The sequence below is a fragment of the Pelophylax lessonae genome, assembly GCF_965119305.1.
Source record: "Pelophylax lessonae genome assembly, chromosome: 5".
Lineage (NCBI taxonomy): Eukaryota > Metazoa > Chordata > Amphibia > Anura > Ranidae > Pelophylax > Pelophylax lessonae.
In genome coordinates this window covers 100,347,428-100,373,761 of record NC_138772.1, presented here as the reverse complement: position 1 = coordinate 100,373,761, position 26,334 = coordinate 100,347,428, and the positions used below count along the sequence as shown (strand labels likewise).

Below are 26,334 nucleotides of genomic sequence, written 5' to 3'. Positions count from 1 at the left end.
ATGAACGAAAAAGAAAACCTGGATTTTTGTGTTACCGTAAAATCCTTTTCTCTGATGTTCATTGATGGACACAGCCTGTTACAAAACTGAAGTCCTATAGCAGGAAGTGGAAGTTTACCTGAGACTGCCCTATAGGCATGGTCAAATTTTTTTTTCCGCCTAGTGCCCTTCTCCTATGGAGAGCAGCAAAAACCTATCGGTCAAGATGATATGGAACTTTGTCCTTTCTTTTTTTCTGGGCCTGACCCTGGACACTACCTTAGCCCGGGTGTTTCAGCTCCTGTTGTCCAACCGGCGATAATCCCTCAGGACTTGCATGCAAGTGCTGGGCTTGATGCTCTCCACCTTTTGAGGCGGTTCCATTCGCTGATTTCTATACCAGGTCTCTACAGAAGGAGATCCTTCTCAACAAAATTCAGTTAGAGCCAATAAAAACTGTTGCTGTACCAGACCGGTATATTCCGATAATGATCTTGACAAAGAGCATGTGCGCCAAACATGTCTTCACGGCAACGTCTCCTCCATGCGTTTCAGGCTGATCATGGTTCCGGGTTTAAGACTTCGGCCTTTTGCCTCTGAGTGGCGGTGACATCACGCCGTGAGCGCCGGCGGGCCCGGTTCACCCAGTGGACCCTGCAGTCATTACCGATCATGATCAGAATATACCGGTCTGGTACAGCCACTATTTTTATTGGCTTTATTGTCTCTAATTGCATTTTAACTCTGACATTCTTCAATAAATGGTTTCTCATATCCATCGGCTTGTTTATTAGCATTCTGAGAATACCAATATCCGGACAGCGCTGTTCTCTTCTTTTGGTTGCTTAAAATTTTTAGGTGACACCAGTTATTATGAAATTGTAAAACAAGAAAAATACATTTGTGTATGAAGATACTGAGGATGGGAAATGGCTTCAATGGGTTTCCATCTGCCAGTGCCAGGAGGATAAGCTGCTCATGTCTGTTCATTCCCTAAAGCTGAGAATCACTTACTGTAAGCATAATCTCCTAGATGCAGACTGTTGTGTGTCCTGTTCATGTAGCTGCGTCACTGTTTTCAGAGCAGCTGCTTACAATGAATGAAACACTTTGCTGGGTAATATACAAAAAATCGACAAGTGTTCTTCAACAGGTGCTCTGTAGGTTGTATAGCGATGGAATATTTACAACACTTCAGGCTCAGTTCATAAAGCTTTAAGAGTCGGTTCACACTAAGGCGACACGACTCCTTACTACTTCGGGGGCGACTTGTGCATTGCCATGCACCACGACTTCGGAGCGACTTGCACGGACTTCATATAATGGTAGTCTATGCAAGTCACTCCGAGGTCGCCCCGAAGTAGTACAGGACCCTTTTTTCTAAGTTGGAGCGACTTGTGTCGCTCCTATTAGAACGGGTCCTGTAGCGGTCAATGGACCGCGAGGGAGCGCGACTTGTCAGGCTGACAAGTCGCGGCAGTGTGGACTGGCTCTTAAAGTAATTGTAAACAATCACTATGTAAAACAACCCATTCAGTTTAAAATAGAAATGTAAAGCAAAACATTTGTGTATGGATATAGAAAAACATAAATACCTTATTTTCTGAAAAATTACCTTCTCATCCTTGGCATCACGTCCTTACTATGGCCTGACCCAAAACACAGACCACATACAGATACCTTCCCCTCTTGGTGGCTTCTACTCTCCATACCTGGGACCCTTATGTAGGGAAGGGTTTACTCGCATCGAGACCTAGCTCACTGTCACCGCTTTTTGAGACTGTTGCATTTCCTCCTACTCTTTATCAAACCCACTAATTTATTTGGAATAAGGCTGACAAACCACTACTATGTCACACCCTGCGGAATGGTACATTGACCCCAGTGTCACATCTGCTAGGGTCTTGTCATACCCAGGCCAGGGCTTTGATGGAATATTCTTAACTCCGCCATTATCTTGCCTCTAATATACCTACAACTTCCCTGATAGACCAATTACTGATTTTGAGAGCTTGCTGACCCGGTACACCCCTTATCTCACATATATTAAAATTTTGTAACAGAAACATCATATCCCAAATAGTGACTTTGACTGGAACAAAATATTGACATTTACTAACAAGACCTCCATATCTTCTAGAGCACAAGAGCGCAATTATAAGTTCCTTGCCAGGTGGTATCATTGCCCTACTACTTGCTTGAGATGCTTTAAGGCACCATGACTCATATTTTGGAGCACTTACCCACTCATAACTTCTTTCTTGGGCAAAATACTTCACCTCTGCTATAATTTAGTCGGGAACAAAATTGATAATTCTCCTCTCATTACTTTGCTTTCGATGATGCCTGGATCCTATAAACAAAATAAAAAAGTCTTCTCTGACACTTCTTGACATCTGCATGTACTGTTATCACCAGGACATGGCGAAAACCACAGCCCCCGTCCTTTGTAGATTGGGCATTTAAAATGGATTCTATTTGCCATCTAGAAAAGTTGATCTCCTGGGAGATCTAAAACTGAGGATTATACCTTGATGTGAGCTGTCTGGAATCCCTTTCGATATTCCTCTAAATTTGCCACCTACCTTTGATCTCCCTGGCATAATACTTGTTATCTTTACTGGATGACTGGTTTTGTCTCCCTTCACAGTGCTTGGGTCACTCCCTTTTTCTCTCCCCCTTCCCCTCTCTTTCCTCCCTTCTCCTCCTCCTCCTTTTTTTTTTCTTCCCTTTCTCACCCTTCATTTGTGCTTGTCTACCCACGCTTCCCGGTTATTAGTATGTCGTTCAGACTTTTATATGTTTGTCTGGTTATAACTATACAGTTCTTATGTAAACACCTTGGGAGGGTTTCGTTTTTTGTAGTTGAAAGCCCTCTTTTGATGAATATCATCCAAGGCTTTCTATGTTGAAGGTACAGGCATACTGTTGAAATCTCATTTTATGCAAATATGGGATGATTACTCACAGGCCCACTTACTAAGATGGATATGCTCCTTTGTTATCTACCTATAAGGAAATCGCCATGCTGTACTAGTGTGTGTGTGTGTGTATATATGTGTATATGTGTATATATATATATATATATATATATATATATATATATATATATATATATATATATATATATATATATATATATATATATATATATATATATATATATATATATATACAGTAAACCCCCCTCCATTGCGGGGGTTACGTTCCGGACCCAGCCGCGAAAAGTGAAATCCCGCATAATAGAAAAACCCTATTAAAATGCATTGTAGGCATGATTTTTTTACTGTCACTGTACGTGTAGAAGCATTTTAAGGTCTTTAAACACACTTTTAAAACAACAGAAACTCATTTAAACACATAAAAGATACTTAGAGACAGAGCAAGAGCTATGAAAAACACAAAAATCTTTCATTTTTAATGATTTATATAGTAAAATAACATTACAAAAAAAACCGCGAATTACCGGGACCGCAAAAACTGAACCGCGATGTAGCGGGGGATTACTGTGTGTGTGTGTATATATATGTATATATATATATATATATATATATATATATATATATATATATATATATATATATATATATATATCCTACTGTTACTACTATATGTGTTTTACTAAATACGGATCTCATCCTGAACTTTTTACTTCTGTTGTGTGGTTTTTTTTTTTTTCTTTCACTTGTGTTTGTGTGCTAACAAAACTCAATAAACAAAGATTAAACATAAATACCTTTTTTCCCTCTTTTTATACGTGATCACATTCCCTCTGTTCTCAGTTGCATAAGAGCTGGGGGGGAGGAGAAGCAGCAGTACACTGAGTCGGGAAAAGTCTGATCATCCGAGGAGAGTACATGGGGTTCCCAGCGTAGCTGGAGAACTGACCAGGGTGTGCTCTCCTGCTTAGTGTGATCAGTTTTTAATAGGAAAGAAGAGGGGCTTGTAGGTACACCAGGGATTTCCCACAAAGGAAGTAATACAAAGACAACAGGATACTTTTTCCTACAAGTACATGGTACGCCCGGCACATATCAGTATTATGAAATGTGGAGTAACAAACCCTAACACAAGGGGAAGGAAATGTATATAATTTTGTACCTATTTTCTTTATTGTATTCAGGAATAAGAAATAAAAATGTCAAGGGGTGAGACAGATCATTGTTAGACAGACCCCTTCAGACTTGTGGCTCTGTAAGAAGTATCATTTCGTCCCAGTTCACACTACCGCGACTGGTCAGGCGACTGGTCAGCCTGACAAGTCGCTGTCCATTCTGTGCTACGGGAACCGTTCTAATAGGAGCGACTCAAGTCGCTCCGACTTAGAAAATAGTTCCTGTACTACTTCATGGCGACATCGGAGCGACTTGCATTGACTCCCATTATGTGAAGTCCGTGCAAGTCGCGCCGAAGTCGCGGTGCACGCGACTTCACAGATCGCCCCCGAAGTCGGATCGCCATAGTGTGAACCGACACTTAGAGAAAAATAGTTCAGAAGCGAGTAGCTTCTGTTGGGCTTATCTTATTAGCAAACCCAGAATATTTTTAATGTATGCATATCCATAGCAGAAATATGGACAAACACTACATACCACCAGTGGACACACAAGAACTTGCCTTGTTTTCCTGCCTAGCCAGCCAGATGTTTGACCAATCAGGTCACTAGCAACACACATGAGCGAGCATATTTGGCAAGATGGCACGTAGAAAGCAGAGAGGATATGCTTGATGCATCATTTCAGTTTGTACTCGCATATTACATGGTTTGCCTCAACATCTCTTCTGACAGCTGTGAAAGTGAAAGCAGCTATAAGAGGAACTATATGCGTTTTGGATCCAGCGCTGTGACAACCCGGAGCTCCCCATCGGACGCTGACATCTTCAGGGGGCTGTTGTTTCTGGATTCGGATTGTCAGCCTCTTTTGTTGACAGGCGCGGTAGTGTAGTCAGATTCAGCATCACCAAATTTGTACAGTGAGCTGAGCGTGTGCAGCTCTCTGTGTAGTGGTGAATAAGCAGGTAGGCAACTTTAATGCAGAAGAGACAAAGCATGTCTCTGCTGCATTAAAAATCATGCCTGATCGCCCATTTTTATATTGTAGCCTTAAGTTCCACTTTAAAGCGGTTGTTAAGGCTCAGCTTTTTTTTTTACTTAAAATGATAGACATTGTATACTTACTCTGCGCAATGGTATTTCACAAAGCGGCACAAACCTCCTCCTCTGAGGTCCCCTGCCAGTGCTTTTGGCTCCTTCTCTGTTCTCTGCTCACAGGATTAAATTGACAGTAGCAGGAGCCAATATCTTTGAAAGCACTTTTAAGCTTGGTACACACTAGGAGTCTCTTGATTGAATGGAAAAAAAAAACAGTCAGCTCCGGTAGGAGCCGCTGTACTAACTACTCAATTATTACAGTGATCTCCCTTGCTGAGCTGTCTTGTTCTGACTGGCCCCCCAACCAGAACACTCAGATCAGCGCTCTCCGTCATTGGCTGAGAGCACTGACCTGGAGTCAGTCGGGTGGTGTTTTTTCAGCATGCTCGTCCGAGAAAAGCCGGCCAAACGCCCGGCTTCTATTGGACAGGGTGGCAGCCACATAGGCAGAATGTCGGGCGTTTTTTTTTTTAACTGCCCCATGTCTCCCGACATTCAGCCCGTGTGTACAGGGCTTTAGAGTTTTTTAAGGGTCTTGGACAGGGTAGTCCCGCTGTCATAATACAATGGCACAGCAGGGGGGGATTCCTTCATCCAGCTCCAAGTGTCTGATCATAAAAAATGAGGCCTGCCTAAATCTGGATACAACGGTGAGTTTTTCTGTCTGTTTAATTAGCCAGTTGAATGAAAAAAAAAAAAACCTGACAGATCCACACAAGGATGTGGATGCAGGGCTCTGCTATTGTATTCTGACAGAGGAGACTTTCAAACAGACAGCGGTACACACAGAGCGAATTTTTAACTGGTTCCTGCCAAAGCAGATTATTTTCAGGCCTTGTATACCTGCCTTAAAAGAGCTGTAAAGTCTCATGGTTTTTGCACCTTAATGCATTCTATACATTAAGGTGAAAAACCTTTTCTGCTTCAGCTGCCCCTAGAGCCCCCCCTTTTTTTCTTACCCGAACCCCATCGTTCCAGCGATGAGCAAGAGCCCAGCGGCTCTAGCCGGTGTCTTAGGTCCTCATTGGGGGCACCTGATGAAGAGGAGCAGCGAGGAGCGACGCTGGGCCACCCCAGAAAAGGAGGATCTGGGCTGCTCTGTGCAGAACCCTTGCACAGAGCAGGTAATGACATGTTATTTGAAAAAACAAAAAACAAAAAAAAAAACACAAACCTTTTACATTCACATTAAGAGTCACTAGCATTTCTGTGCTTTTTCAAATGATCCAATGCAGAAAGCTTAACAGTTTGGTGAGACAGATTTCAAAGCAAACAGTTCTCTCTCAATCGGTTCTAGAAAAAGACTCCGTATTTAAACATACTGTAAATGGGTACCCAAGAATAAGCTTAAAGTCCAACAAGAGGTAATAGTTGCTGTTATAAAATGTATATGGTACAAATTGTTTGTGCAGCACTTTAAAATATTATGGGTGACAGTACAGTTACACTACAATTCAATACGTGAGGGGTCAGAAGGCCTGACTCGTGACACCTTTCAAACTAAAGGGAGGTTATTGATTGTGGGTGAAGTTTAAGGAAAAGTAAAATTCTAGGTGTTAGGTAGAGGTGGGGTGGGCTTCCCTAAAGAGATGAATTGCCAAGGATCGCCTGAAGGTAGCCAAAGTAGGAGATAGTTGGATAAAGTGGGGTATGGAATTACAGAGGAAGATCAACGCTCTGGAGAAGAACATGGAAAGAACTGTATAGGGGACAAGAGGGCGAGTCTTGAGAGGAGCAAAGAGGACAATTTGAGTGCTATTTTGAGATGATGAGGGTGATGTAGCTTGGGGCAGAGCTGTGGATGACTTTCTATGTTGTGGTTAGCATTTGGAATTTTACGTGTTTTTTGTTTTTATGTTTAGTTTAGTCATTCCTTTTATTTGATAATAATAAACAGTTTATAATCGCATGCCCTACTTGCTGTTTACTTCATTTTTCTTTTCTTTAGCATAAATCAAAGGAGGACACCTGGACGACAGATGAGCTGGAGAGGCACTTAAAGGTTATGTAGACTTGTCATCTCCATGCTGTATTAGATTTGTTTTATTATAGCTCTGCTCTTCAGACTGCCATTGATTTGGATTTACTCCTCACCGTTCTTGAAGTTTGCTATGTACAGTGCGAAAACAAATGGCCATCGGTGAGGCATGACATTATCAGCAGAGCCTGACAGTGTGGAAAGCTGTAACCTAGGAGACCGCAAAAGGACCGAATATTACTTATAAGAATGTCATAATTCTGTGACATTGCAGTATTTTCATGCCTGAAATAGGTAGACTTCCAATTTATTAGTCTGTTGTCTGTCAGCTTGTAGCTCTAGGACAAGTCTAAATCAGACAGCTGCTTGGTCTGCAAACTTTGTTTTTGTTCTTAGTCAGTGGGAGGAGATCCAGTTGTTCATTAAAAATAACTTTAACCTAAAAAAAAAAAAAGAAAATTGCAAACAGCCAGGATTTTATTGCAGAAGAGACATGCTGAAGTTGATTTACTAAAACTGAAGAGTGCAAAATCTTGTGCAGTTGTGCATGGCAGCCAATTAGCTTCTTTTTTCCGCTTGTTCATTTAAAGCGGAGTTCCACCTAAAAGTGGAACTTCCGCTCATTTGCTTCCTTCCCCTCTCCGGTGCCACATTTTTGGCACCTTTCAGGGGGGAGGCTTTGCGCATTCGCATTAGGGACCCGCCCGTGAAGCCGCAAGGCTTTACTGTCGGGTTCCCTCACCGGCAATGGTGGTGGCAGCACCCGACAGCCGATGGAAACATCGGCTGCTGTGCCGACATTGCTGGACTCCAGGACAGGTATGTGTCCTAGTATTAAAAGTCAGCAGCTATAGTATGTGTAGCTGCTCACTTTTAATTTTTGGAGGGGGAGAGGGGGGAGGCTGGAACACCGCTTCAAGCTTTGACAATAAAACCCGGAAGTAGATTTCTGTGCAGCGCTGCACCAGATTTTGCACTCTCCAGTTTTAGTAAATCAATCTTGCTATGTCTTTTCTGCATTTAAGTTACTTACCTGCCTGCCCGAACTCTACACTGAGCTGCGCACGCTCAGCACAATGTAAAATTTTGGCATTGCCGAGATGACTGAACTCTTGCGCATGTGCAGGAGTGATGTCCTCCCAGCCCAGCCAGTAAAAATGGGCAGGCATTGAATACCTGGAAGCTGCCAGGTTGAAGATGTCAGCGGCCCAGGGGGATCTCTGGGACATTGCCGTGCTGGAGAGAAGGCGAGTATAGTTCTGCTTTAAATAAATAACCTTGCTGGAACACATTTTATTGTTGGGTTGGCCTCACAATGGTAAAGCCAGTCAGCTAGCCCAGTAGCAGTCACCTACAAAAAAAGTTTATGGACAACACAACTTATGTAAGGCAGAATAGGGGAATATTGTTGCATCATGGGAGCTTAATTTCTTTGGTAACTAGATGTGTGAGTGGCAAATATCACTGTCATACAGAGGGCATGAGATCATTAGCCAAGCATGTTTGGTAAAAGCAAACAGTCCTTTTTATTTAAAAAAAAAAACAGGAAAAACAGAAAACTGTTTGTCTTCAGCAAACAAAAAACACCACAAGTTGTCCATACTTTGGGTCAAATTGCAAAAACATATTAATGGTTCACTGCCACCATACCAGTCCCACTCTGGGATTTGGAAGTTTTTTGTTGGCTTTAGGTGTCCTAAAGGGGAGAATTTCAAAGCTCAGCAACTGTATATCAGTCCTAAAGTCAGTTCACCCTGCTCACTCACGTGTGTCCAGCTCACTCTCACCGCCTGCTGTTGGTTGACTTGTTTCCTCTTCCTTTTCTGGACTCTGAGGCATATGGGTTAACCCTTTCAGGACCAAAGTCCCTGTAATCAGGGTTTGGAGGGTTTTACCTACCAAAAACTCCTTAAAACTCTAAAATTCCAGGTCAGTCATAACTCACCAATCTAGGAAGAACTCAAAGTCTTCTATTTATCAACCAGACTACCACAGTACCCTGCATGGATGACTACTAGTCATTGAATGGTATGCAATGACTGCATACCATTCACCTTAAAGAGGAAGTTCCTTTACTGACTTTTACTGACTTTAACCTATAGGTAGTGTAAATATAGCCTAAACGGGCGTTATTTTACATGCAGACAGTGACATAACTGGCGCATGCACTCTGAAGAAACTGCCTGTGCCGTTCCTTCAGAGCCCTGTGCCGTGAATGGCGGCTCCTGCACGATGCATACTAGCACATTCAGAAAGCGCAGTGCGACTCGCGCATGCGCAGCAGGAAACAGGCTGTGAAGCTGCAGGGCTTTACTTCCTGTTTCCCTTAGTAAGGATGCCAGAGCCGATGAACGGATCGCATTGGGGTGCCGACATCGTGGGATCCCTGGACAGGTAAGTGTCCTTATATTTGAAAAAAAGTATTTTGTTGAGTGCACTATCATAAATATTAAACATATGACATCTGGGATGATCCAAATATTATGGTGATCTTCATACAGTGTGAAAAACCATATGTGAAAATTCTTTATGCAAAAACATATAATTTATAACAATCGTGAAAAAATATATATAAAGTCCTCCAATTGATCCAGATAATCTCAAATAGCCAAAGATCAAGCTTCCATCAATAGTGGATCTTCAATCTTGCTAATCTTAGACCGATATGTGAGGGTGAAACAGAAGAAATAGCCTCTTACCAGATAACACTAAACAGTGAGCCTTATTGGTGAATAGGCACTTTCCACACGTGAACAAATGAAATCAAGTGAAGTGACACCTTGGTGGTAGTGCAAACTTCTTACCAGAAGTATGTAGAGGGTAGGCATAAACCACTGTTGTTTATACGGATGCACCAGATAGAGGGTATCCAATGGCGGCTTCAATGCGTGGGCTGAATGTTTCTCCACTCCACCATATCCAACTCATTGATGTGGCTGGCGATACTGCACTCTAATGTAGCTCCCCCATAACAAAAGATATAAAGTGCCAATAGTGCATTATCCTTTTAAAAAAACTTTATTAAAAAAGAAACACACTTACATGGCATATGGAAGGAACTGGGCATACTGAGCGGCTCCGGTCCCAGCTGAAGCCTGATAAGGAGAAATGCGTCGGGGGGAGTAGCCATGCCGTCACGCCACACCACTTGTTCCGCACTGCAGGCGGTCAAGTTCAGTACACTTGGAACCATTGTTTATGCCCAATTCCTTCCATTTGCCATGTAAGTGTGTTTCTTTTTTGATAAAGTTTTTTTAAAAGGATAATGCACTATTGGCACTTTATATCTTTTGTTATGGGGGAGCTACATTAGAGTACAGTATCGCCAGCCACATCGATGAGTTTGATATGGTGGAGTGGAGAAACATTCAGCCCACGCGTTTTTTTTCCTACCTCAGAAAGCATGTGAAAGAAACATGGAGCATTTCTGGGTTCAGCTGCTTTAGTCCCTGACTACAAATCACCACAGAGGGCAGGAAAAGACTTGCTTGTTTCCGCGATATCATTCCCTTGCTGGCAAGGAAGTTTTCTCTTCAGCATAGTAAAGACACCTTGCTGTTCCAGCCAGTTAGTCACCACACCAGATGGGGCCACACTTGACAGCTGAAGATATCTGGGTGAACATTCACTGCACAACATAGTCTTCTCTTAAGATATGTCAATGGCACTTACTGGAACTTGCTGCATACATTTATTTTTTTTTTGTTTTTTAACCCCTTAGAGCCTAAGGGTAGAACAAATGTTAATGCCTAAGCACAATTTTTCAACTTTGACTTGTCTTAAAAAAACCTGTACATATCATCACAACTACTTTGTGTATCCAGCTGGATTATACCTTGTTTTTTTCAGGATCATATGGGCTTTCATTTGGGGTTAAATGGTAATGGATATCGCTTACAGGAGTAGGACACTAGGCAGAAAAAAAGGGGGTATTCTCTCTCTCTCTATCTCTCTATCTCTCTATCTCTCTATCTCTCTATCTCTCTCTCTCTCTATCTCTCTATCTCTCTCTCTCTCTCTCTCTCTCTCTCTCTATCTATCTATCTCTCTATCTCTTATCTCTCTCTCTTATCTCTCTCTCTTATATCTCTCTCTCATATCTCTCTCTCATATCTCTCTCTCATATCTCTGGTCCTGACATTTTTTTTTTCTTTTTAGATAGAATTTTTCTTTCCCGTGAGATCTACAATCTAACTGCCGGACTGGGCAACGGGCTGGATAATCTAGATCCAGTGGTCACCCCAGTCTGACCAGCAAGCGCACACAGACCTCAGCTCCACGCTAGGTCAGTCACAACATAGCCCCACCGGACGGGGCTGACCTGACCTAACAAGGTTGCATACGACCGGTATGGTAAGTGACTGTCCCCCTGGAGGGTTTTGGGGTGGACGTGGGCCCCTCCATGGGACGTCAGACCCCTGGGTGCCCCTCCTTCCCGTTAGGCACCCCCCTCATCAGTCTGGTGGTCCTGGTGGGCCATATCGCCTCCCATCCTCCCCCCACCTTTGCTGACATTAGGGCTGTGAGGTGGCCTGGTCCACTGCCTGGGGTGGGGGCAGGGTGCTGTGCTGGCAATGGGGGCTCCTGCATGTCCCATTTTCTGAGGCCTAGGGATCCCTCCTGATTTCTGGGAGCTTCATGGTGCCGCCATTTTGCTGTAGTCTGTGTGCTCAATGCACAGCGGCCATGTTTGTGTAGTCCGGTAGCCATTTTGCTAAGGTTGTTTGCCATTGAAATTAGCAGCGGCCATTACAGTGGAGCGGGGATTTTGGCAGTGGACGCCCCTCCTAATTCCTTGGTGCTTACTTCTGGATCTTTATACTTCCTAATCGCCGCATGTGAAGTGCAGATTATCCTGGTGGCTGCAGGTACCTGTTTCTGCTGGGTGGCGAGTCTGGTGGGGTCCTCCCCCTCTTTGCTGAGGATCAATTAGGTGCTCTGTTACTGGCGACTCAGTGGTGCTGCCTTAGCGGTGGGGGTGTCCCTTAGCAGTGTTTTTACACCTTTTCTTGTGGGGTCCTCCTGTCGACTCATGGAGTCTTTGGAGCACATTTCCCCACCTGATCCCCTCTCAGAGGCTCCGGGGCCCTCCGGGTCTCAACCATCCATCGATGCACTGACGGCGGTCCTGGAGTCCTTTGTGTCCTAGGTGGAGGTGGTTTTTGGGTGACGGGCTAGCAAAAAGTGTCCCCTGCCTTCCCCTGCCTCATCTGTCTTCTCAGATCCTGAATCTGATTCGCCTGCCGCAGACGTGGGACACTCTGCTGGGACCACGCGCTTGAATTCTCAGATAGTGAGGATGATTCCTCCACTTCTGCAACCGCGCATGAAAAGGCGATGGTGGATGCACTGATTGTATCTGTGCATGAGACCTTAAAAATGGAGGACGCAAGGAGGCGTTGGTTCCCTTTTCCATGTCTATTTTGACAGAAATGTCGCTAAAGAGCAGGAACTGCTAAAACGTCCCCTTGTGGTCCCTAAGCGAAATTTTCTATGCGGTACCCCTATGAGGAGTCCTTTTTTTAAAAAGTGGACTGTTCCACTGGGGGTGGACCCTCTGGTCTCCAAATTGAACAATGCAACCATGAGTTCCCGGCCTTTAAGGACGCAGCTGACAGGAAGGCGGAGGCTGTGGCCCGCAATATGTACACCCTGGCTGGTTCGGCACTGAGGCCGGTATTTACCATTGCACTGGTGTCGCAAACTTTGACCCTGTGACCTGGAGGGGGAGCAGCTCCCCCTACCTTTGCTGAGCTGGCAGACCAGTTGGTCCAGGGGCTGCAATTTATCTGTGATGCCTCTTTAGATGCGGCTCCCCTAGTCGCTAGGCTCTCTGATTCAGCAGTGATCCTTCGGCGTATTTTTTTGGCTCAAATGCTGGTCTGCGGACCAGACTTCTAAAAAGGTCTCAACTGATCTCCCTTTTCAAGGAGCTACCCTGGATGACATCATTAAGAGTCTCATATGGAAAGAGTACCTTTCTTCTGCAGGCTACTAAGGTCAAGGACCCTCATCGTAGACGTGGGCCATCCTTCTCGGCTCAAAAGAAGTTTTTTCGTCCCTCAGGGGCGACTGCCAAGGGATCAAAGCCATTCAGGGCCTCCTCTGGTGGATCCAAGCGAACTTGGTCTGGCAAGTCGAGTGTGGGCTTCTCCAGACTCGGATGAGGCTCTTTCAGCATGCGGGTGCGCCCTCACCCGTATCAGGGCTGGGGGGAAATCTTAACTGGTTTCCGGACCCATGGACTTCCCTGGTACAAGACAAGTAGGTCCACAAAGTCATACGGTCTGGCTATAAGATTGAGTTTCGCTCTTACCCCCCGGCAAGATTCTTTCCTTCTTGTGCCTGTCCCTGGACCGCTTACAGGGTCTGTTTAGGGCTGTACAAGACCTGTTACTTCAAGGAGTGATTGTCCCAGTTCCGACATCACTTTTCACAACAATGTTTTCAGGGTTTTTACTCAAACCTGTTTACAGTTCTCAGGAAGGAAGGCAAGGTGCATCCAATCCTGGACCCCAAAGCGCTGACAAGCGGCTGTGCGGTGCACTTTCAGCACAAAAATAGATACGTGTAAAAAAAGCCCCGTACAGTGAGGCTGCATATATGCGTACTGTCAGCATGAAGGGGATAAGGACTTAAGCATGGTAAATACAGGAACAGCGCAGAGCACTGAAGAACAATGAGTGAACAATGCTGTAGAAACAGTTAATTTGTTTCTCTACCCTGTCTAGTGATCCATCACCAGTGGCAGGATCACAAGTGAGACATGGGCCATACCCTGAAGATGTATGAGGAGCTTCAAACATTGGTAGTCTTGGAGCTCCTTGGCAGTCATTATGACAGCTGATTGGTGAAGATGGGAAGCCTACCACCAGTCTGCAGCAAGGTGCATGTGGACTGATTGTCCTGTTTACGGTAGGTTTCATTTTTTTTTTTTACCGAAGACCCTGTACTGAAGGTTAAATATCAGGTCAAACCTGATGTGTGGTCCTCTCTAATCAACGGCATGTGAGAAGATGAGACAAGACTGGCTGAGATCTGATTTGCATATTGTCTCTCTGCAGTGGCTTGCTATATAGATTGCTTATATATTTGGAGCATTTTAAGCTGAAATGTAAATCAAACTTCAGTTAAAGCGGTAATAAACCCAAAACCAAAAATTTATTATTAAAGTTTACCAATCATTAGATGTGGTTACTGTATTAGGGTTAATTTCTTTTCTTTGGCCTTTTCCCTCTGTTTTTCACCTGGTAATCTGGCCAGTAACACACCTCCACACCACTGTATTAGTGAGAAGCAACACTGGAGGAATGAGCAAAGAAGGCACAGCAGACTGCATCAATGTCAGCTTCAGGGTGGGGGGTAGGGGTGGCAGTGTTAAATGTATTAACTGATTAAGATACACTAACAAATTGAAGCCAAACTCCAGCTCACACTTTATACGCAGTTACAGCAAACTGTTATTTTCTTCCTTTTGGGATAAAAGTTTTTTTATTAATACATAAAAGCTGGCCATTTTATTCAACCCTGCCAGTGTTAATTGGTTTGTCTCATCCATGTAAACTGATCCATTCTGCTGGAGAGCTGGTGCTGAAGAACAACAGACTTGTTGGCAGGATTACCAGATGAAATGGAAGAAAGAAAGCCTAAAAAGGGAAAGTAATGCATCCATCACATTAAGAGTTGGTAAGCTGCAATATAATAAAATGTTTGCTTTTGGGTTGAATACTGCTTTATTTTGTCCTGTTAGACAGCTATAACTTTTTTTTATAACTATAGAATATTGCAAAATGTTAACTATTATTTTAGGTTTGGGTTGTTGCAAGTGGCATGATATGCTGTGTTTTTTGTTTTATTTCCAGGAATCTGTATAGGTAAAGGCCAAGGCTATAAAATATCCAAATAACAGTCAGGTTATTGGTTTTCTTTTTGCCAATCTCATTACAGAGAATGCACTTCTTATTATTTCAATTCTTTGCGTGTGTATGTCCATTACTGTTACTGTGTTTGTTAACTCTGACAAATGCTTTTTTTCTTTAGACTATGCAGTCTGAATCTTCTAATGAAAAGAGACCTAAAGAAAGGAGACCTCAAAGAGAGGAAGATGGAGATGAGCATGCAGACCGCAGACAGAAGTCTGAACGGAAAGAAAAAAGAGACCGACACAATGAGAGTGGCAGGCAAACGGAAAGAAGAGAGAGACCTAGAAATCCAGACAAAGAGAGGGGAGAGAGACATGGAAATTCTGACAAAGAGAGGGGAGAGAGAGACAATTATCCTGAGAGTGACAGACATGCTGATAGAGAGAGGGACAGAGTTCGAGAGCATCGCAGGGAAAAGGAAAAACTAAGAGATACAGAAAGACCTCACATATCTGAAAGACACAGAACTGGGGAGAAAGAAAGGATGAAAGAGAAAACCTATAGAGGGGAAAATTCTGCAAAAGAACACGGGACATCTGAGCTGATCAAGAAAGAGAGGATGGTGAGAGAGAGTCTGGGTAAGTAAACGTACTTTGTATACTCTAAAGATGACTGTACACCATACATTCTGATTTTACAATATCCATTAGATCTCTAACAATAATTCCTCTTTCGTTCATTGACGGATTCTTCTTGACCATTGGTTTATACTGCCTCCTACAGGAGTAGGACATTAGGCAGGAAAAAGCTTGACTACATCTATGGGCAGTCCTAGGGGGTATCCACCCACTCTCAGCTATAAGCACTCAGTTGTTTTTTTTTCTGCCTAGTCAGGAGTAAGGACCTAGTTCCTTGCTGTAATCTCTGGTCCTGGCAATTTTTTCATTTTAAATTGATATCTTTCCTCCTTTTTATTTTGTTCCTGTGAGAACTACAATCAAGTGTGACTGGGTGACGAACTGGATAATATAGATCCTTCGGGTCCGGCCACTGGAGGGGGCTGGTCTGTGAGTTAGACGCCTTGCGAGGACGCATACGATTTGGCTTCGGCCAGAGTTGCATCGCTTCCTCCTGGCTGACAGCACCCACATTACGATGGAGCAGCGCCCTGTCCGTAGTGGTGCCCACAATGTTCCTGGAGTGGTAAGTAGCTTCCCCCCCCCCCCCCACTACCCCAGCAGAGTTTTGGGGTGGACGTGGGCTCCTTCTTGGGATGGTCGGACCCCCGGGTTTCCCCCCCCTCCAGCCCCTCTAAACTTGCGGTAACTTTGGGTCTTTCGGACCCCCCCCTCCTCCCTGGGTGAGGATATGAGCTGGCTGTTGCCACATGTTCTTAAGGGGGGCTGACCGGGTTTTCCTGGTGCCCAACGGGGGGTTGAGCAAGGGTATATTGCCATCCTGGGGGTTGGGGACTAGGGCAGGGATGTCCTCTGGGCTCCCTGCAGTGATTGTTGGGCTGGATGAATGGATAGTTTAGCATCCGCGGGCCTCACGCGGCCGGATCCAGCCGAAAATTTAGGCCGCGGCTTTGCTGCCTCCTACTCGGAAACTTCGTGAGGCGGCCCCTGTGAGCGTGGCTGAAGCCACTGCCTCCTGTTTGGGCATCCGCTTTCCCCTCTGCTGCCCCTGGGTGGTCGGATTCACTGGGGCTCACGTCCTAGCAGCTGGGCGCCCTCAAAAATTTAGACAGTGGCTTGCAGCCTACAAGGCAGCATTATGCCGCCTACTTGGCCATACAGCCGAGTTGGGGTGTCGCTGTTGGGGGAAGGCCACAGTGCGTGTAGTTGAAGTCCTCACTCTTCCTTTGGACTTCTGCTGGGCTGAGGATCTGTGCAATTTGCGGCTGGGCCCCTACAAAAATGTAGGCAGTGGCTTGCAGCCTGCTGGGCCATGTGGTTAGCTTGGCACCTCCCTTGGACCGGGTGGCACTGTGGGGGCACTTTATTTTTAATGACAGTCTTGCCGCCATTATTGTGTGGGGCACCTGCCTTGTTTTAGGGACGGTACTCTGCCTGCGAGTCCGCGTCACAGCGGACGGGCTCTTTTAAGGGGGCTATGTCCTATAATGTCCTCTATTGAGGGCTCGGAGGGCGAGCCCCCCTTGTTTTTTTGCGGGGTCCAATAGGCACTCGATTTGTGGCCCCCTTGGCCGGCGTCCCCTTGCAGGATCGCAGTCTGTGGCCTCCCCTGATTGTTATGTTTTCGGGGTGAGCTCAGTATATAGCGACCCTACTGGGTCTGCGTCCACGCACCCTGAGTGCTCAGATAGTGAGGATGATTCCACTGCTCTTCTAGCCACGTTTAAATAGGCGCTGGTGGATGCACTGTTTGTGTCAGTACGTGAAAATTTAAGAATGAAGGTTGCGGCTAACGCCGTGTCAGAGACACCGGTTCACTTGGGAACCAATGGGCCCTCCAAAGCGGCGAGAGTTTTTCTCTTTCCGCTTACCTTGACAACTTGTCACAAAACAGTGGGGTTGTCCAAAACGCAATGGTTGCTAGGCATTTTTTGCTTGCTGTATCCTTATGAGGATTTATTGTGTTAAAGGTGGACAGTCCCACCTGTAGTGGACTTGCTGGTTTCTGGGTCAAATAGGGTTACCTTCATCCCGGTTGAGGAGTCCCTTTACCGGTCCAGCTAATAAGAGGGTGGATGCTCTGGCCCGCCATATGTGTGCTGTGGTTGGTTCGGCAGTTAGGCTTGTAATTTCTATTGCCCTGGTGTCAAGTGACCGAGTGGGCTAAGCTTTTACGCCGGGACCTGGAGGTGGAACAGCTTCCCCCAGTCTTTGCGGAGCTGATGGACCGGTTGGTCCAGGGGCTACAGTTTGTCTGTGATGCCTCTTTGGGTGCAGCTCCTTTTTGATTTCTAGGCTGTCTGTATCAGCAGTGGTTCTTCGGCGTATTGTGGGGCTGAAATGCTGGTCTGCTTGCTAGACTTCTAAGAAGGCTTTATCTGATCTTCCTCTTGTAGGGGATCACCTGTTTGGAGCTTCCTTGGATGACATTGTTAAGTGTTTCACAAGGGTGAAGAGTACTCTTCTTCCACAGGGTACCAAGGGCAAGGAGCCCCGTCATAGACGTGGGCCATTCTCCTCGGCTCCTAAGCGGCCTCTTTGTCTCATAGGGTCTCAAGACAAAGGATCAAAATTCAGGGCCTCCACTAGAGGTTCCAAAAGGACCTGGTCTGGTAAGCCACGAGTGGGCACTTCCAGACCTGCGGACAAGGCTGCCCCTGCATGAAGGGGAACCCTCACCCGTATCTGGGGTGGGGGGGGGGTGTCTTAGCTGGTTTCCAGATCCATGGATCTCCCTGGTACAGGTCAAGTGGGTCAACAAATTTATTAGGTCAGGCTACGTGATTGTTCAGTCTTGTCCTCCGGAAACGTTTTTTCCCTTCCAACCTGCACTTGTCCCCAGATTGCGTCCGGGGTCAATTTGGGGCAGTGCAAGACTTGTTACTTCAAGAGGTGATTGTTCCGGTTCCAACTTCGGAACATTTTCAGGGGTTTTTACTCAAACCTCTTTACAGTCCCCAGGAAGGAAGGCAAGGTATGTTCAATTCTGGACCTCAAGGGGCTAAGCTGCTCTGTGCAAGTACAGAAGTTTTGCATGAAGTCCATTTACATGGTAGTGACTTCCCTAATTCAGGGGGATTTCTTCTCGCTTCTATTGACATCAAGGAAGCCTACATTTTAATATGTGCTGGTCGCCAGCGCTTCCTCCATTTTGCCATGGACGAGGAGCGTTATCAGTCTGTGGCGCTGACCTTTGGTCTCACCTCTGCACCTCAGTTCTTAACAGGAGTGTTGGGCCGGTGCTGGCAATGTTTGAGTCAGAGGAGGATCGCGGTACTGGGGTACATGGACTATCTACTTCTGCAAGCGGAGTCTCTGACTTCTTTGATGGGCTACTGGAGATTGCTCGGCAAACTCTGAGGGAGTTTGGTTGTATCCTGAACATTCAGTAGTCTGCTTTGGTTCTGTCCACAAAAACCAGACTATCTGGGTCTGACTCTGAACTCGGCCTCAGCCAGAGTGTTTTCTTCCTCGGAAAAAACTCCAGACATTGCTGGAGGCAATTCAGCTTCTGTTGTTCAGCAGACAGTCATCCCTCCGGGCTTCAATGCGTGTGCTGGGCCTGATGTGTCCACCCTCGAGATGGTCTGTTTGCACAGTTCCACACGAGCTCTGCTAAAGAGATTCTGGTAAAATGGGTCAAGGATCCACGGTCTCTAGTGGTGGCTTCGCTCTCCAGGGCTTCGTCTGGAAAAATCCTTCTCCCCCTGTCCTGGAAGTTTGTCTCCACGGATGCCAGCCTGTCCAGGTGGGGAGTTATTCGCAGGGGGTCTGGACTCTGGCAGAGCCCAGACTGCCGATTAATTTACTGAAACTCAGAGCGATCAGACTTTTTCTGGCTCATTGGACAGTCGTCTTCAGGGGTGTCCAATACAAATTCTTTCGGACAATGCCACGGCCGTGGTCTATGTCAACCACCAAGGGTGCGGCTCGGTAAGTAGCCGGAATTCTAAGGTGGGCTGACTGATTCCTGCCAGCCCTCTCGAACTTCTGCCACGACTCCTGTGCAGGATTCAGACAGAAGGGAATTCTGGTCATTCTAGTGGCTCCAGACTGGCCTAGCCGGTCTTGGTATGGCTGGTCGCAGATGCTCCTTGGGGACTTCCTCTCAGGGAGAATCTGCTGTCCCAAGGACCAATCTTCCATCCTGCTTTACAGTCGCTGCCTTTAACGGCTTGGCTGTTGAATGCCTGGTGCTGAAAGATGGAGATTTGTTTGAATCAGTGATTCGTACGCTGCCTATAGGAAGATCTACCATCGTACGTGGAAGACGTACATTGCGTGGTGTGAGTCTCTTTGGGTTCATCCTCGCTCCTTCTCGGTGGATCGGATCTTAACATTCCTTCAACGGGGGTTGAGCAGAAATTGGCCTTGAGTACCATCAAGGGCCAGGTATCGGGTTTTGGCGGTCTTTTTCCAATGACCTTTGGCCACACACTCCCTGGTGTGTACCTTTTTTCTTCAGGACATCTGACATTTTGTTGCGGGCTCCGTTGCCGCCTTGGAATCTTAATGTTAATGTTGTTCTTTCAGCTCTACTGAAGCTTCTCTTTGAAAATATTCAGGAGGTTTCCTGCTTCCTGGGTTAAGGTAAGTATTGGGAGGGGGGGGGGGGGGTGAGTAGGGCTGCTACACACAGAAGGCTTTTTATCTTAATGGATAGAATGCATTAAGATGATAAACCTTCTGCCTTTACAACTCCTTTAAATGATCTTACACTCCAGATGAATAGCTATGAGTCCATAGGCATAGGAGGGCCTAGGCCTTAGTTCATCCCTAAGATTGGGCTGATTCACTTGACTCTAGCTCAGGTAGAACAGTTCTTAAAAGCTTTCATCACTCCCTGTATGCTAATCTTGTTAATTAAAATGCAGGCAACCAGGGGTGCCACACATACTCCAGATATCTTCTGGTGGAGAGCCTTGAATCCCAAGAAGTTTAATTTGTGTACATACCAGTTTCAGCTGCCAATACCAGTTTCTGCTGCTGATTCTCTTATTATACCTCCCTTTGAATCTGTGAAGCCAGTCCTTCACTCTGCTGGGCCCATGGAAAGACTTTGAAGTCATGAGCAGGTAGACCATTCACTGACTTTATAGCTGAATTGCCTTTTTGTATTTGAAAAGCAAAGTGTTTTTAAGCTTTGAGCTTAAAAGGGAAGTCTGAATGTAGCAGGCATAGAATTATATCAAGCAACTCAAATCATCAATTGATCTAGGATTGACACTGGAACTTCACACCTGCTCCCCCAGATGCATGCTTTGGTTCCTCTCACCAGCTTGTAAAGACGTACAAGCCAGTGGGGGGAACCACAATGTGCAGCGGAAGGAGCAAGTATTTGACACTTTAAGCTGTGACCGTGGTGCGGTTACTAGTTTTTACTTCACAGCATTCAAAATGTACAGGAGCAAACCTTTTTGTATCAAGGTACGAAATCCAGGAGCACCTTGTATCTAAAACATTGGTCTTGCTGCTGTTCTTTTGAATGCTTTGAAGTAAGCATTACTTCACTTATTTCTGGCTCTCTGTTATCTGTGGTGACAGGGTCACCTTTTTTTTCTAATATTGGCTACACTTTTTTTAGTTAGTAAAATGTATACTAGTCCCTAAGCACTTACTGCTTTAATGCCTCTTATCAGTTAGGTTGCACTTCTCTGTACTTTCTCCAGTTCCCCAATATCATTTTTTGTGATCTGGTGCCCAAAACTGAACTGCATATTCTAGATGAGGTACTACTAGTGATTTGTACAGGCGTAAAATAATCTCTCTCTCTCTCTCTCTCTCTCTCTCTCTCTATCTCTATCTCTCTCTATCTCTCTCTATCTCTCTCTATCTCTCTCTATCTCTCTCTATCTCTCTCTCTCTATCTCTCTCTCTCTCTCTCTCTCTCTCTCTCTATCTCTCTATCTCTCTCTCTCTCTCTCTCTCTCTCTCTCTCATAATACAAGAGAGAATTTTGCTTGCTTTGGAAACAGCAATTTGGCATTGCTTGCCATTAGTTTCTGAACTACCAGAACACCCAAATCCTTCTCCATTGATTCCCCCAGTTGTTCTCCCCCCTAGTATGTATGGTGCCTGCTTTTTTTTTTTTTTAGCTCCCAGCTGCATAACTTTACATTTATCAACATTAAACCTCATTTGCCATATAAGTTGCTCAATTAAACAGTGCATTGAGGTCGACTTGTAAGTTGGAGACATCCGGTAAGGACATTACTCCATTGCATAGCTTGATGTCATCTGCAAAGACTGAAATAGTACTTTTAATCCCAGACTCTATAAAATGTATAAATATTTTAAAAGGTAAGGGTCCCAACACTGAACCTTGGAGTACACCGCTAACAGTCCTAGACCATTCAGAGTAAGAATCATTAACCACTATTCTCTGAATTCCGTCTTTTAGCCAGTTTTCTATCCATTTGCAAACTGATTTTTCCAAGCCTGTACACTTTACCTTATACATTACATTACCCTTGTGTGGGGAACTGTGCCAAATGCTTTGCAAAATCCATTCATACCATATCAACAGCCACCCCTCTGTTTAAGGTTTGTCTTACCTCATCATCAAAAATAAATCGGATTTGTTTGGCAACTTCTGTCTCTCATGAATCCATGCTTTTTGTTGCTTAAAATTATTTTTTTTTTCTAGCAAAAACTCATCTATTTGGTCTTTTATTAAACTCCTAGAGTTCATCTACTGATCGGCTTCTGTTGACCAGGGAGGGCCACACACAGATCGAAATTTGACCAGTGTCTGCTTAGCTGGCCGAATATAGATCCGTGCATAATCAGCTTAAAGTGGAGTTCCGGCCTATTTTGCAACTTTAGTGATTCCTGGAGTGCTCGCTATGCTGATCAACAATTGGGCATTTTACATTTTTTTCGGGGGTCCCTTACCTTATTTTCAGGGCAGTTTTCATTGTACTTTCTCCTTCTGCCCCCTCTGTGGCCACGGCCACCGACATCACTTCCGCCTTTGCATTGCATCCTGGGAGCTGTTTGTCATCATTCCCAGGAGGCTGAAGTCAGGAAGAACTCCCAGAACACTCCCTGGAATCAGGAAGAGGGACGCAGTAGATTACACTGCGGCTTCAGGTGCCCAAGTCTAAGATGGCCGCGCCCAGACAGCGTATTTAAAAGTAAGATTTTGACTAAAATCCAATACTGTACACCTTGCAAGTATGAGAATAGCAGTTCTGTAAAGGGGAATGGATTAGTATTATAGGGGTATTTTTAGTTAAAGGTATTTGAGGCCGGAACTCCGCTTTAAAGATTTTGTGCAAGCTACTTCTCTCAGGCTATCAGGCTATATGTGCAGTGTATGGTAATTAGCACTCCACCATCGCCCCCATCTACTTGATCTCATTCTGGTAAGGGAGGAGTAGTCAAATATAAAAAAAAATCTTTGTACACCGCATGTAAGATCAAAATGTGTATTATTCCTAGAAAAAAGCGAACCCAGAAGTAAAGATCGGGAAAGGCGACATCAAGAAAAAAGAGAAAAAGAAAAGAGAAAGCAGGAGGTAAATGTTTGGTTTATTTTTAACCCAAAGCTTTTGATTCCTGTTAAAGTGTATATGATGGAAAGGAATATATTGCATTCTTTTAGCAAGCAACATTGCAGCTGCATAAGGTGTGTGTGTGTGGTTCCTGCATCGCTTAATGCTGCCCATAGGTACTACAGGACAAAAAACTTACATCCGCTACACTGTGAGATAAGAAGAGCCCGCACACAGAAATCCAGGGTAGATTACTGTAAGGCTCCATGTACACGGGACGCTGGAAATGGCCGTTTAGGAGCAGTTGGGCGTTTTTTTCAGAAGCCCCTGAACCCATCTACATTTTATCTTATCTGTCCATGTACACCAGGTCGTTTACAGTCATTTGCAGGCAGTTGCGTTCAGAGACTGTTTTTAGAACGCAATTATTTGCGTTGGAACGTGTGTTTCCCAGCGTTTCAAACGCACAAACGCGTCCGAACGCGTCCGAACGCGATGACCCGCGTTTAGCGTTCGCGTTTTTCCATTTTAAAGGGGAATAATTTTTTTGACCTCTAGGAACGCTTCTGAACGCTTCTAAACGCAAACGCCGCTAAACGCGGGTACAAACGCGACCGAATGGACGTTTCAAACGTCCTAAAAATTCCAGCATTCAAAGGGACTTTTAACAACGTCCCGTGTGCATGGAGCCTAAACCTCAATATGTGTGCATGTCTAAAGTAAAAAGAACTGACGCATTCCATGGAAGACATTACTTGGTTAGAGCCAAATAAAAACTCTGTTAAGGCAATTCATGAGTTGATAAAATAGGATTCTAAGTGATTTATTAAATACACTCCCAAGTAAATATAGAAGCATTGAAGTACATTATTATCCAGTTATACTGAGAATATAGTGATAAACAAAATGTATTAAATGTAGAATGCATCGTAAAATATTACAGTATTATTAGGTCAGGGTTTGTTCTTCATTCTCACCTTGTAATCCTGCTAATAACACACTTCCTTTTCTTAGTTGGCAGTGTCACCATATCTTTAGATAGAGCCATGGTTGTCACCTAGGTGGCTCTTTTGATAGGGACTACAAACCTTTCTTTATCTCCATCTCAATTATGTGGTGGCACTGCAAGTGGTGGTTTACAGAAAATAACTAGGAAGGAAGATAAGCTTCAGTGCAGCTCTCAGAAAGTAACAAGGACACTGCAATTCTGGCAAGATTAACAAGTATTTTCTGTACTTGCTGAAAATGTTCTTAGACTGAAAAATGAAAACAAATGCAGCAACCGCATCAGAGAACTTGTAAGCTGCAATAAATTACATTTTCGTTTTTGTGTTTAGATGTCCTTTAAAGCAGTGGTCCTCAACTCCGGTCCTCGGGGCCCACTAACAGGCCAGATTTTAAGTATTACCTTGGGGAGATGCAGACTAGAATACTGCAATCACTGAGCAGCAAATGATCACCAAGCACTAGCACTGTATTATGGAGACAGTCCATAGCCTTGTGCACACTTCAGTCATAAAGTATTTGTAAACCCTCACCTTGTTAAACAACATATTTAGTTTTAAATAGAAATGAAAGTTAAAACATTTGTGTGTAGATTTAAAAAAAACATGGATACCTTTTTTTATTTTTCCTTTTTTAAAAGTAATCACATAATCTCTGTCCTCAGCTGCAAAAAAGAGCTCAGAGAGGTGGGAGAGGAGAAACTGCAGCACACTAATCTTCTCAGTGAATGGCTGTGCGGGGGGGGGGTTGTTAGTGTCGGGACAGGTCTGATCATTGGCCTAGAGCAGGCTGAGTTCTCAGTACATCTAGAGAACTGACCATGGTGTGCCCTCTTGCCTAGTGTGGTCAGTTTTTGATAGGAAAGCAGAGGGACTGACAGGAACACCAGGTATTTCACGCAAAGGAAGCTATATGAAGAGAACAGGATACTTTCACATACACTTAAATGGTACAGCAGGCACATACACCATAATATGAAATGTTGGGTTTACATATTCTTTAACTGGCACATGGCTTCTGCTTCTTTTTTCATCAACTGAAGAAGGTGGTGCGGAAATTAAGGGAACGGTGAGTATATATTGCTGGGGAGGGCTGTTTTTAAAGTGAACCTGCATGGGCAAGGCACCACTTCAGGTACTGAACCCAGGACTCTGCATTTAATATATCTGGTCTCCTACAGTACACAGAACATGGAAATTTAATGTATAAACTGCTAAATACCTTTTCTCATCAGCAGTATATAGCAATATTGTGACTTCTATTAGTGTCTGGGTAAAGCTTGTAGGAGGAGTTTTCATTCTCCTCTGACTGCCCTATGAGACTGCAGGGCCCCTAACCCTCTGTTTGGACAGTGCTGATTGGCCCTGTGCTAATCACATGCACCTTCCTATTTGTGTCTGGGTAAAGCTTGTAGGAGGAGTTATCATTCTCCTCTGACTGCCCTATGAGACTGCAGTGCCCCTAACCCTCTGTTTGGACAGTGCTGATTGGCTCTGTGCTGATCACATGTACCTTCCTATTTGTTTCTGGGTAAAGCTTGTAGGAGGAGTTTTCATTCTCCTCTGACTGCCCTAATAGACTGCAGTGCCCCTAACCCTCTGTTTGGACAGTGCTGGTTGGCCCTGTGCTGATCGCATGCACCTTCCCAAGAAAAAAAAAAAAATCTCTAGTGATACACACCACACTGAGCAATGTGCATAGTGACTCCAAAGGCTCTGTCCTATCAGGAGATGGGTTGGGGACAGTGGATGAAGGGGAGGTTTAGAGAAGACCAGATCGGTCTTTTTACACAATGTGGATGTGCATGTTTTACTGCGTATACAGACTGATTTTACTGTTGTGAGTTTATTAACCCTTTAAATGTACACATACGTTTATAATATGATCTGTCTGTTTTCAAGAATGGAGAATACAAAGATCGAGATATCAGACCCCAGAAGAACCAAGAAAATTTATTTAGTGGAGATCATGAGAAGGAAAGGAGAAGTAGTGATCGAAAACACAGCAAGGAGCCGGATGGTGATAAAAGGCATCATACCAGGCGTGAAAAGGAGGTACGAGGTAACGCAGAGGTGAGGTTTGCTGAAGACTCTGTTGAAAATGTTGACATGCGGAAAGAGAAGCATTCTAAGGAGAGGCATTCACAGAAGGAAGACCGAGAAAGAAGACACAGAGAAAAGCGAGAGCATAAAGAACGTGAAAAGAAGAATACAGATAATGAGGT

General features: G+C 44.6%; 1 protein-coding gene across 1 annotated transcript in view; it reads left to right on the top strand.

Annotated features, from left to right (window-relative positions):
* The window catches only part of DYNC2I1 (dynein 2 intermediate chain 1), a 134,514-nt gene that overhangs the window by 14,693 nt on the left and 93,487 nt on the right, over positions 1-26,334 (top strand). The window contains exons 2-5 of the mRNA XM_082257423.1: positions 7,080-7,133; positions 15,150-15,609; positions 23,053-23,129; positions 26,012-26,332. Coding sequence (XP_082113549.1) covers positions 7,080-7,133; positions 15,150-15,609; positions 23,053-23,129; positions 26,012-26,332 — 912 coding nt within the window. The remainder of the gene's footprint in view (positions 1-7,079; positions 7,134-15,149; positions 15,610-23,052; positions 23,130-26,011; positions 26,333-26,334) is intronic.